This window comes from Gavia stellata, chromosome 1 (assembly GCF_030936135.1).
Source record: "Gavia stellata isolate bGavSte3 chromosome 1, bGavSte3.hap2, whole genome shotgun sequence".
Taxonomy (NCBI): Eukaryota; Metazoa; Chordata; class Aves; order Gaviiformes; family Gaviidae; genus Gavia; species Gavia stellata.
The window spans coordinates 125,488,743-125,501,570 of NC_082594.1; the positions used below are offsets into that span (position 1 = coordinate 125,488,743).

The window sequence follows — 12,828 nt, forward strand, 5'->3', positions numbered from 1 at the left end:
CAGGCTACGTACATGCAGTAGTATGAGAGGAAGTTTATTTGTGGATCCCCTCTGCCTGTACATCCCCTCCACCCCTCAAGCTCCTCAATGTCAGTTTTTACTCTCTCTGCCCAGAGCTCTTCCATGTCTGCTTCTGATAACGTGGGGATCATCCTAGCATTGTATGAAGTCCGACTTTTAAGAACCTGAACTTTTGAAGAGGTATTGTCTGAAATATGGGCTTTACAGCTCAAATATAGTGTAGAAAGCTCAGAATCAGATTGCTTTTGAACAATCTGAGTCATTAGTTGGCAGTGGTGTCAGCTCTAGCTGGTTTGCCCAAAAGTTCTTAGATTTGCGCTGTCATCTTGCTACCCATTTCAACAGTCTCCATCTGCATTACATACAAGCAGACAAACGTACCATTTGATTCCAGGTTTGTAGTACCTTTATTAAAATCAAAAACTTTCTGTTAGTAGAATTTATAAATTTTAAAAATAGAAGACGTTTACATATACATAGTTTTCTAGGGCAGGGAGTTCCTATGAGTTTGTGAAATAGAGATTCCAGACATGGTTTGTTTCTGCTTATTCAGAGAAAAGCAAAGGAAAAAGTAAAACGATTGTTTCATGTTTGTCTCACATGAGGGTGAAACTGAAGTAATTTCACAGAAGTCAGGGGGGAGAGTAAGCCTTCCCCAGTACAAGGCTGAATAGGGTTACATTCATAGAGTTCCACTGAATTACTCCAGGTCATCCCTTGGTGAGAGTATCCATACGTCATCATGAACTGAGCTAATAGTGCAATATTGTGTATAAATTAGAATGCCCAAGGATCATCTTCTGAATATTGCACCAACCAGGTGATAGCCTGAAGCATGAGATTAGCTTACTTATAGATTATATAGTTATGAGTAACCATTAAATTATATAGCACCTTCTCAAACCCAGCACTCAATGCATAACATTCTGACCTCCATCAGGAATGGAGGTCTACACTCATCCGGTTCTGTGGGAGTTTATCTTCTTCCCTACAGTATGTGCAACTATCTGCCATTCACCCTTAAATGCCATACTGGTCAGGACAGCAAGGATGAGAAGATATCTACATTCAGTTGTAAATAAATATTAGCAAGCATTTAAGAAAATAAACAGTGTAACAGAGTCCAGCTATAAAACAAGTCAGCAGACATTCAACCAGCGATGAACAAATTCTGGTGAGCTCGTGGTTGTTCAGAGATTTTATTGCCGATTTATAAATAGGAATTAAAAGCACATACTAAGGTTTTCTTCCCTGTTATGTGCAGCACTGATGATGATTCCATTTAGTTGGCCTTAGATGCTTGCCTAGGACAGGATTATTTCCCTTTGGTGGTACGTCTTTGGTCTATATTCTTTATAGCAGCCTTCACCCACTTCTGATTCGGGCTTACGCAGATCTTGATACCTTTTGTGGTGATAAACCTATAGAAAGAAAGAAAACCAGGTGGCCATTAAATTCCGGTCTCCAAACCCAGGTTTATTATTCTTGGTTTTTATGCACAACATGAGGAACAATGTGGTAAAATCATATCACATGCCAGAGTTTGTAGTTGTTAGTTGGAATAACAGTAGTTAGCAACATTAGTTCTCTATTTATGGCATAGGTATGTATGTAACATACATGGTCATGTGCACACATACTGACATTTAAAAAAGGGAATATACCTGGTATTCTGAGATTTTGTATGAAATCATCATGCACGTTTACCTCCCAGGAGCAGATCCCAGATTTGATAAAAATGCACGCTCATGAGATCAAAAGATCGAACACAGCTCCTAGCAGGAGTCAGTTACCCCAAACACTTCCGCCTGATCCTTCCCCTTGGCTCAATTCAGTGCACTGGGCTTCTGACTGCTCCCCCCTGACCCCTCGCTGAGATTTTTCCCCACTTTCTAGGCACAAAAGATCTGGCTGCTCAGTGAGATTTCTGCCAGTGGTTGTGAGCAGCATGTGTCTCCCAGCTCTCTCAGGTCCACCCGTCACTCCCTCAGCTGCCAGGTGACTGCTTCATGGGGGAACTGGAAGGGTGACCTGAACTAGCCAGATTTAGTGAGTTGGGATGTGAAGTGTCTTCCGATGCCCTTTCCCTTTTCGATGGTAGTGTGTTTGCATAGATGTGTCTGAAGGTGAACTTTGGACTGGATACTTACATGATGGCATTTAGTGGAACTTGTTGCTTTTCATAGTTGACAAGCTGCCGGATGTTCAGTTGCTGTGTAGACAGACTTACACAACTGAACTTGCGCATGGACTGACTTCCAACGCTCCCTAGAAGGGGAAAAATAGATGAATGACAAAGGCAGTCGATACTATATTAAAATTTAAATTATGAATTTAAATTATGAAATTTAAATTATGAATTCCAGCAGATTTCCAGGTGTGGTTAGAACATGAGTGTCTCATGATGTACAGCCACAATACCAGTTATACAAGAGAGCTTAAGGTATTTTTTGTGATGCAGCCTACCATCACCAAAGCGTTACTGCTGTTTCAGTTAAGATACTAATCTTCAGTTGTTCTACTGAACAATTGTATAATCATTCTGCCCCTAAGGTGTCACTGCTTCCATAGCAGAAAAGGTATTTGGCGTCATTCATAATTAGGTCTGTCTCATCTGCAAATAAGCGTCCATATGGAGTAGCGCTTAGAACCCGGCACCTTGACTGGGTGGACTTCCAGATGTCATCTGAACGTGGATCAGTAATTCCCCCTACTTTCCAAGAGAAGGAAAGGAAAGCAAGGCTACTTGTCTCACACTGGACATCCAAAACGAGCATTAAAAAAAAAATCGTTGAAAGAAAGGGAGGTATATCTGCCAGAAGACTAAGTACTTGCATACTCTTGCTATAAGTCTGCTTTCATAAGTAATGGAGTGCTACTTAATCCTGTCTTTCCTCCAACCTTTTCATACATTTCAGGGAACTGCACTGGTGATTAATAAAGAGGATCACAGTATCAGTGTAAAATTCTCTGGGCAGTTGTTACCTTACATGGTGATAACTAAAAATGAGAGCTCATTTAAGTGAGATGGCGTATATGTATACATTACTGGAAGCCTGCGCTTGCTAGTTTCTGGTTTTCTCCCACCATCAAAGACAGGTTTGGGAAGGCATGAGGGGGACAACCAGAACACTGCTGTATTCTAAGGTGTTTTTTTAAAGAATTTATAGAGAAACTACCTTGAGAAAAGGCTAAGAGCTGTTCAGGTACAAGATGCTAAATATAAAACCTGCTTCACGTAATCTCATTATCTGTGAGCTTTTCCTTGTTTGAAATAATTGGAATAACTGAGGCACACACACATCAGCCTTTGGAGAAGCTGTAGCATAGCCAGTGCATGGGTACTGGCAGAGCAGCTAATTCTTGAGATTTGTTTTCCTGAAGGAGTATCTCTTCTGATCTTGCTTTAGCCACAAGTAATGCGATGTATTTTTTGATGATTCATTACAAATATGTATCTTACTGCCTTACTCAGATTGGTTTTCACAATGTGGCATTAAAGAGCTCAAAGATAGTCAAGCAATCCTTACTAGTCCTGGAAATACCCTCGCTACTGTTAAACTATCTCCAGAGAATGCATGCAGGGAACACCACCAGAGCTCCTCTAAGCCTGGGAACAAAACCAAACTGCTCTGCAACCTATAAATACCCTTTTTTCTGGTGGTTTTTTTCTTTATCATTCTTCTTTCTAATCTTTTTTTCTACCCTTTGCATACCACCTCAGTGTGCTTTTTCAGACTTGGTGATATTTATGGCAAATTATACCACCTGGAGAATGACATTATGAACTGGCAGTCTGTGCTACGAAGCCACAAGTTGCCAAGATGAACAGCAGTAGCGTTAATCAACGTACAAGAATGTAGTATGATCTAGCTCTAGGGGTACTAGGTCAACATACTCAGTGTGTAGCTACATAATCTTGTGAATGCTTAGCAGGTCTCAGTTTGGTTTTGGTGTGGTTTTGTGAAGATGCCTTTTCTGTGTGTTTCTCTTTGCATATTTTTGTGGGTTTGCATATGGCTTGCGCGTGAGTGTTTTCCGTGATTTTTATGTGCTTGTTTGTGTGAATCTGATTGTGTATAAGAAGGCATGTGTTTATGTGTGTATGTTCATGTTTTCACATGATACACATAGCCTACTCCAAAAATCACAGACCTAAACATCACTGTAGACAGACTTATTTAAAGCATGGCTAATAAACATGGCTCATCTCAGTGCTCATAAACGGTCTCAAATAAGAAGTTAAATTGTATGAAATCAGGAAGAGAGAGAAGACATTGCATAAATCTATTGCTCTCCTTTGCAGTTCTTGTTCATAGTTTGCCTGTCTGTACCAAAATATTTGGCTAGAAACAAGCAAATAGGCAATATGAGATACAGAACTGGAAGAATGTTTTAAAATAGGGACATTGGAGGGATTAAAGCATATAGTTAGAGAAAGACAAATAAAAAATGATATAATAAAAATACATATAAAAGTAGTGTCTCTAGAAAAAGAAAAAAGTACATCTTATTCAAGAAATATTTTTCGTATGCTATTAACCTATAGAACTCATTGCTGTATGGCATCGGTGAAATTAAAAAACATTGTGTCTTCAAGATCTCATGATTTTAAGAGAGAGAATAATGCACAGAAACCCTTTAAGTGTTCTAAGGCACAGAAACTCTCCTTGCATTAAAACAGAAGCCGACCACTAATTGACAGGACATCAGATGAAATCTCCCATAAAGCTGCCTTTCTTGCAGTTCTGATCTGGATTTCTTGCGAGTTTTATCTTATGAATCAGCTCTGGCTGAGAATGAATCCTGCTTATCAGACCACTGGTGCAATGTGGAGCAATTCCCGTCTTCCTCTTGGGTTGTAAACTTACCTTTCACCGTGTGCACAGTGAGGACGCCAAGGCAGAAGACGAGGAGGATAGCTGCAGCGTGGAGTTTCATTGCTGGTGGCTTCTTTGTCGAGGCAGAGAAGAAAGTGGCTATTGTCAGCCCTCTTTCACAGAGTTTATATATTGTCATTCAGTGGTCAGTTCTTGGGTTCACTTTTGGGGCGTCATGGCGGGGCTGACTATAAGTGGAAAAAATTAAGTGGTAGTACTTTTTCTGGTGACAGAGAACCACGTCCTTTCTCCCACCCGTCCTTCACTAGCCCCCCTGTGAAGGCTTTTCCTGCTCAAACCCTGCTGTGGTTGCACTTGCTTCTGTGTTGCGAGGAGGGTTTATTTCAAGCTGCAAAAAGTGAGAGCTCTTGTTCTGTAGTGGAAACCTTTAATAAATGTTCCTGTCCTTTCACACCTCAATTTAGAGAGCAGTAGCTAAGCCGCACTGCAGAGGCACAGAGTAACATTCAGAGTTACCTCTTTGACCAATGGACCACAAAAAAGGGAACTGTGAGCTCAAGGATGATGGAAACAGGAATGCCTTGGCTTTTTCCGTAGTGGCTGTAGATAGTTGGTCACTTTAACGTGTAGCTTTGGAGGGGTATCACTCCTATTTCCTACGTGTGGTGGAGTTTGTCAAAGCTGTTCTGTTTTCTCCGTGATTTGATATGGCCAAAGCTGATATCACTATGTGCTGGGAGAACTTTTACATACAGAGCTAGATCCAGATCCGCTAGCCCTCCTGCCAGTCAGTCAGAACTAAAATACAATGGTTTCAAAGAGGAATAAGAGTTTATAAAGTTTATAAAGTTTTTGGTTTGCTTTATTTTTGTTTGGTTTTGGTTTTGTGATGTGGTCTTTCTAGTATAAAGAATGGAGCCTAGGAAAGTAACCAGGCAATCAGAGAGGCACAATTTATAGGAAAGAAGAAAAAAGTTCATTGCACGTCTGTGTAAACATGGTGTTGATAAAAGGTTTGTCAACTTGTTCCAATTGCACCTCTATCAAATGTGTCCTTTTTTGGGGTCTGTGCTAGTCCTATTACCCAGTTTTAGTTGTCCTCTTTGTGTTGCGGTGAAGTGGTCTGAGTTACTGGACGGCATCACTACCTGCCAGTGGTTTTGCACCTGCAAATATTTTTCAAGCAAGCTGTGGATCTCCAGGCCACATGCGAAGCAGCACCTGAGCTGGCATCCTTGTCCGGAGCCTCTGAGCAGAAATCTCCTCTCCAGATTCTTGATAACATCAATGTAAATTGCATCGCTTGGGGAAACGCAGCATGTGGAAGTCAATTCCCTAAGATTCCTCAGGCAAATTAAGATCTAGCTAAGAACTGAACTCAAATACTTGACTCCTAGGCTCTAACGGCTGCTCTGTAACCTCAGGAACAGTCTGTAGGTCTTGCAGGTAGAGAACACACTGCTTGGTTTACTTGTATATACATGCACATTCTTTGTTCCTTTTGGTTTGATTCTTTCATCTTACATACACCATGCAACCCAGGGAAAAGCAGTGGCGAAAGTAGTCAGTAAGCAGGCGTAAGGTACTTGCTGCTTTATTGGAATGCCTGCTAAACCCACTTGCAACGCTAATGTAAGCTGCAGCAAAATGGAAGCCAAAGCTCTAACTAAGCCCCTAAAGGACGTGCCTGATGCCACACAGGGGAGTAACCATACTGACCTCAGCAGCACTACTGGGAAATCTAATGTTAAGTTTGTGTCCGAGCAGTGTAGCAGCCTGATATTTTGCTGAACGCTGCCTGAAATCACTCCTTGAATGAGATATTCTAATTTTTTGGTACTTTGCAGCTTTGAGATGCAAGATAGCAACTTCGTCATTGATAGTAGAGAGAAGTTTTCTCCCCATTAAGAGAGGAGATGCTCCTCCACTTCTACTCACTGATGTAGTATGTACATGTATGTATATACTCACTGTCCACAGCTTTGAGAGGAAGGGTCACCAGCTCTATTGAGCATGAGCCAGCTCAGAAAAAGTCAGTCCTTCCAACAGAAGCTTCTGCAGGTTGTAGATTTATCCCTGAGGTGTTGTTAGAAAGCCTGTTCCTTCTTCAGTTTTCCACCATTCTTAAGGTGAGATGGAAAAACTACCCTGTGGCAAGTTTTCCCCCTCTTTGTAGTCCTCATTTGCTGTGGCCTCCTGAGCTGGTGTTCTGTGTAGCTGGCTTATGTCCAGTGAACTCTGTGTTTTGGAGAAGAGTGTTGTGGGCTGGAGTCCCACAGCCCTGTCCGTGGATATTTGGTGAGCTCTGGTGTTCTAATGTTGTATAAGGCTCATTTTGCATACTGTAACACCAGTGTGCACTGTGTGCAAGATGATCAGATGTATGGTCTTTCTGTTTTCTTGTTGGTAAGCCAACAGACAGCTAATAAGCGCCCAAAGTACTTTTCCTATTAGTGCTTCTCAGCTCTGGATAAGTTCAATGCTAATGATACTTGTCCTGGGGCTTGACTGCCTCTTGTCTGGCTCTCTCATTACAGGCTGCTTTCAAAGCATTCTGGAGTAAATTGATCATTTACAGCTTGTGATACAGCCACAGACGAAATGGACGGTATGATTATGGAGTTCTCTAATAGTTTGTAAAGTCGGAATTGTGGATAAAGATAACTAACTTTACCATGGTGCTTCCCAAACCCTTGGCTGCAGGTACGATGTTGTGTGTGTCATGAGAGCTGCCCCTTCTCCTCCCCTCCACATCTCATGTTTAACACCTATGCTCTTTGCTGAGAGAAAGCAGGTGCAGACGGTGGATATTGCAGGTGTGGATGTATAGATGTACCTGTATTCAACCTTTGGAGTCCGCTCACGTGCGGAAAACCACAGACTTTGTGCTAGTCTCCTAGGCTTCCTCTACAACGTGGGGAGGGGCTGGGACACAGAGTCCTGGGAGAGGACAGCAACAGCAAGTTCCTGCTTGAGGAGTTCGTGGGCTCTCCTAAAACCTTTAGACCCCGTTCACGCAAAGCGCCATGCCTCCCTTTTACCAAGACAGTGGCTGGGGCACAGAGAGGTGAAGAGACACATGAGACTGCTCGCACACAGCAGGAGGCAAAGTCAGGGCCTTCCTTAGCACAGCTCCTAACCAACTGCTGAATGCAATAGCTTTCTTAATTTTTAACTAGGTCAAGAAATTTTTACTGAAATAATTGCTGTATATACCCTGTTTCATGTCAGCAAGCCTGCTGAGGGAAAAGAAATATGCAGTGAGCAGAGTGTTGGGCCCAATATGAGAATTTGCTTACCAGGGTAGAGTCTGAAGTATTGCATCTTACGCTGTAGTTAGCTTTCAAAAAATAAGTTAACTCCTATGTGCTCCTAGAAATGCATGTCTTTTAGTGAATGTTCAGCAACCCCTTGAACTTGAAGATGTGCCAGCAGGCCAGTATCACTTTTGAAGACTAAACCAAGGCATTCAGTGACTTTAAGAGGGGACCTAAGAACCTCAGCTTAGACACATCAGTATCTCAGGCAACTGGTTTTAGGGTGGGACATGTCACTCTCAGGAGATACATGTCTGTCTCTATTATCTACAGAGGTAATATACGCACGTATCTTATGCCGGACATGGTAAGTGAGTGAAGGTAGGTGGGATAAATCTGACCCTAATGTGTTTTGGTTTTGTAATATTTATTAACAGTTGGAGTACTGGTTTATGAATTACCGGCAAGTGACATCCAGCTGTGATATTTACATGACTTTCCCTCCCTCCTTCTTCCTTTGTTTCTCATCACTTTTGCTCTGTAGATTTCATGCTGATTTTATACGTACTTCTGGCATTTAATTTCACTTTCTGATTGAAATTGCTGTTGTCTTTCTCTTTGTGCCTTCCCACCAGGCTTGTTAGGTCATAGTTCAGCATAGCTTAAACTATCTACTTGCTTTTAAACTTGCATCCAAATTCATGCCTGCTAAGCAGCACAAATTAGGTGTATAATAAAGACCCACTGAAGTCAGTATCCCACTTTAGTACCTGCTTAGCTTTTTAGTTAGATTGGTGCATTGAAGTATGGTCAGATAACAGCTGATGACAGAATCAGTGTGATTTAGGAAGTTTCTGGTCCTCACCTGGAAATAGCAGTTTATGTTCAGTCTTTTTCATTCATATTGTAATGGAGTAGAAACACACACATGCTCAGTGCTCGCATCTCAGCTGGGAGACAATGACTTTTAATCTAATTTGATCGCTTAAATCACATTTTTGATAACTACCCTGTTTTGTGCTGGTTTTGGCAGAACAACTCCTTTAGAAATGTAACCCTATTAACAATACTTTCTCTTAATCATAATAGAGTTTTTGCTTGTAGACCATCTGTTTCCACTACCATACTGCCAGCTTTTCCCTGCCAGCTTTTCCCTGGTCCTGCTAACATGCTCCTCCCTTGATTTATCATGCACTCTTAAATAAGTTAGTTATATCAAAATCTTTACTTCAGTCACCCAACTTGAAGCATTCAGGTACGTAAAATTAGACTGAGAATGATTTGGTTTGAAAGGGACCTTGAACCAAACATGCAAAGACTACTCTACACTCTACAGTCAGCTCTACAGTCATCTGTATGCAGGCATGCACTTGTTTTGCTGACGTTTTAAGCTGACTTGACATGAATGTGACATTCTCCATATAGCAGAAGTCTTTGGTCTTTCTTTCATTCATTTTGGTTTGTTTTTCAATGAGCAGTTATACAGTCACCTGAGAGTTTACAACAGGAAGACTCTGATCCTAATCTTTATAATCTCCGTTAGTCTTGTCTGTTTTGGTTCTTTGTGAGACGCAGACCAGGAAGCTAACTAAACACCGTGCAATGCTGCAGAGAATCACGGAGGTGACTATAGCCCGATTCTGTGAATGTATCTAAATATTGCACATGCTGCAACAGGAGCCAGATGCCTTTGGGAATTTGTGGAATATTCTCAGTCCATCCTATTGTTTTTTTCTTCCTTGTTTTGGTTTGGTTTTTTTGTTATTTCTTATTCTGCTTTCTCTTCCTCAGCTCTCATGTAAAACAGAGAACACAGATACTGTTTAGCACATCTTTCTGTGCGTGCCGTATCTGTAGGATCAAGGATGTGGGAACCAAGTCTTATTCTGTTAGTCTTCAGGAGAAGAATCAAGCCTATTGTGTGAAAAATAAATATACTTCTTGGTTAACCATGGGTAGTTAGTGTCTGTAGATACTGGAGATGGATCTGAACAGATACGTTGCTTCTGGGTAAACCTGAGCTTTCCTCAGAAAACTGAAGAAGCTCAGATGCTTATGGTTTCTCAGCGGGGACAGTTTCCTCAACTGTATTTCATGCTCTGGAGAGAGCCCCTTGGCCAATCCGTATGTGTTTGGATTCCTTTGCTCCATGACGGTCATCACAGGAAATATGTTGAAGAGCTAAGATTGTTAGGGGAAAAGGGGAGTTACAGGTATAAGAACACGCACCAGTGATACTTATATGCCTCACTCTCATTTGTTGTGCATGTGCTATTATTTACAAGTACACAGACTTTTTCTTACCACTGCCATTAAATACTTTTGCAGTCATATCTATTTTAATGAACGTTTGGAGTGGGGGCTATGTAAAAGAGAATCACAAATAAAGCAGCAGGTTCCAGGCAGCAGAGCAATATGCAGAACCAGTAAGCCTGGATTCAACTTTCAGTCCTTTATCTGCTAACTTCTCTTGCCTCCACCCAAGAATTACCCTAACTCCTCAGCACGTGTTTTCACCTGCCAAAGAAAACTCTGCATGCTCTCCACATGCCTGCGGCTGTCTAGTTCACATGTGCTGACAGACCTGCTGGCTAGTGCCAAGCATCGAATACCCCTATTCTGCTGGCTTTTCCCCGCAGTAGAGGCACCATGTTGAGTCTTTCTGCTGTTCACATACTAGGTTTTGGAAAATTCGTAGGGATTTCTGCCTTTTGTTTAGCGTTGGTTGAAATTGGCCAGTGGATTAAAAAATAAAAAATTAAGGGAAGACAGAAGAATAATGCAAGATTCCTTTTTTGAAAACGTCACCTTCTCTCAACTTCCAAAAAGGGAATCCTTGGGATTTATTTCTTCTGTTTTTTTTCCCCACATAGCTGATTTCTAACAAATGCATTTGTTTAAAACAATAATTATACTTGTAAGCATTTTTAATAACCAAACCTTCATGAGGTTCTACGTCAGAGTTTAACAAATTTGACAAATTTTAATTTTCAGTTATGGAGTTAACCCCTATGGCTTCCAGGAAAAAAAAATAATAGAGAAGGTAGGAAGAGATAATTCCAGAATCTTTGCAAGAGAAATCCACGTGGTTTGTTTTTTTTTCAATGAGGATATTTTTTTCTTCCTTCAAAGAGAGGTATAATAGCCTCTGGAATAGGTACTTTTCTACTTCATCTCTCAGATGAAGAACTGTCACACTTTCTAACCACGCCACTGGTAAGGTACATTGCCTTGGTTACTATAACCTGACAAGTTTGGGCCACATCCTGTTCCACAAAGTGTTACAGAATTTCTTAAAACTGATCACAGCACTTGATCCTCATCTGCCCTATGAAACGAAACTTGGTGCTCATGCAGCTGTACCCTTAAACAGATACGGACTGAGAAAATAAGTGTTTTCTTTTCAGTTGGCTTTTATATTTCCTTAGCCATTTGCTCAGTGAGCCTGTAACAGCAGGAGAGTCACCGTGTAAATGAAGGCTTAAATGAGAGGGGCAAGGAAAAAAGAGCTCAGCTCACAGGGGCCTGCAGCAAACACCCACTCTTGAAAATGTTCCACTCTGAACTTTGTAAAAGACAGTGCTTAGGGTTTATTTGTTCTCTGGGTTTTTCCCCCTCGTAATGACTATGAGTATGAAAGCATGTGTTAGACAAATGCATCAGTCTGTATTATTCACCTGAGCTCACTGCAGTGAGGGATGCAATGTGGGAGGCAAGAGGGGATGGGAAAATTCCCTCCCTCTCCTCTCAAGTTAGCATTCATTTTATTCTTTGCAGTTTCAGAGATGAGGCTGTGACTGTTAAATGCTGTTTCACTTTTCCTTTGCAAACTACTTTTATCTCTCACTAAGGGCTGCAGAAACCCCCACCGTGTCTAAGAGAGCGATAAATTAAGAGCTCCCTCCCATGGTTGTCATATTTCTTGCACTTAATTCAGCTGATTTCAGCATGGTCATGGGCCACTATATCCCTCCGCCGTGGTTCAGCATGGCCCCATGCGCAGCTCTCCACCCAGGCTGGGAAAGCATGCCAGACCTGGTGGATGCCCTCACTCTCCTCTCGTACACAAAACCAGCCCAAATTAGCCCCAGGTCCCAATGGCCAGTAAGGCTACCTGCTTGTGCCAGGTCTAGTTTCAGATTATCAATTTGTTCTCTGTGTTCTGTAGCTTATTTACTGACATAGGACACTGGTTTCTTCCATCCCCTATTGTACCCTCTTTGAGATAAACAATTATTTTCCCCATTCTCTACACAGAATGAAGAGGAGGCTACTGGTATCGTAGTATCAAAGGCATACATGGGAATAGGAGACCTAATCTCTGCTTGATGGGGCAGTTTGTACTTCAGAGCTAAGCAGGTATTAATGCAGCCCCAAGTTAAATGGATCAGAGTCAGCTGATTGTCGCTAGTTAAAAAATTCGGGGACTGCCCTGCCTGTTTATCCCAGTCCTTACCTTGCTCCAGCTCTTCTCTCTGTTGGTCCCCCTGTGAGCTATTTTGTCTCCTCTCACGGTATGCAACCAGCAGGTTCACTGTAAGTAATGACGCTGCTCGTGCGTAGCGCTTCTCTCCTGAGGTTCTCAAAAGGTTGTAAGAAAGTTGGAAAGTATAATTAGCTCTCCTATCACAAAAGAGAAAGCAAGTCTGGCAAAATAGAGAAGTTGCGCTGTAGCAGTGCACTGTTCCTCAAATTGGCTGTGGAGAAGG

At 41.7% G+C, this 12,828-nt stretch overlaps 1 protein-coding gene across 1 annotated transcript; it reads right to left on the reverse strand.

Annotated features, from left to right (window-relative positions):
- Window positions 1-1,336: 1,336 nt before the first annotated feature.
- On the reverse strand, window positions 1,337-5,040 carry LOC104256494 (lymphotactin). Its single transcript, XM_009810954.2, has 3 exons — window positions 4,893-5,040; window positions 2,172-2,289; window positions 1,337-1,442 (listed from the first exon to the last, which is right to left on the reverse strand). The coding sequence occupies exons 1-3, from the start codon at window positions 5,038-5,040 to the stop codon at window positions 1,337-1,339; spliced, it is 372 nt and encodes a 123-aa protein (XP_009809256.2).
- Window positions 5,041-12,828: the final 7,788 nt, after the last annotated feature.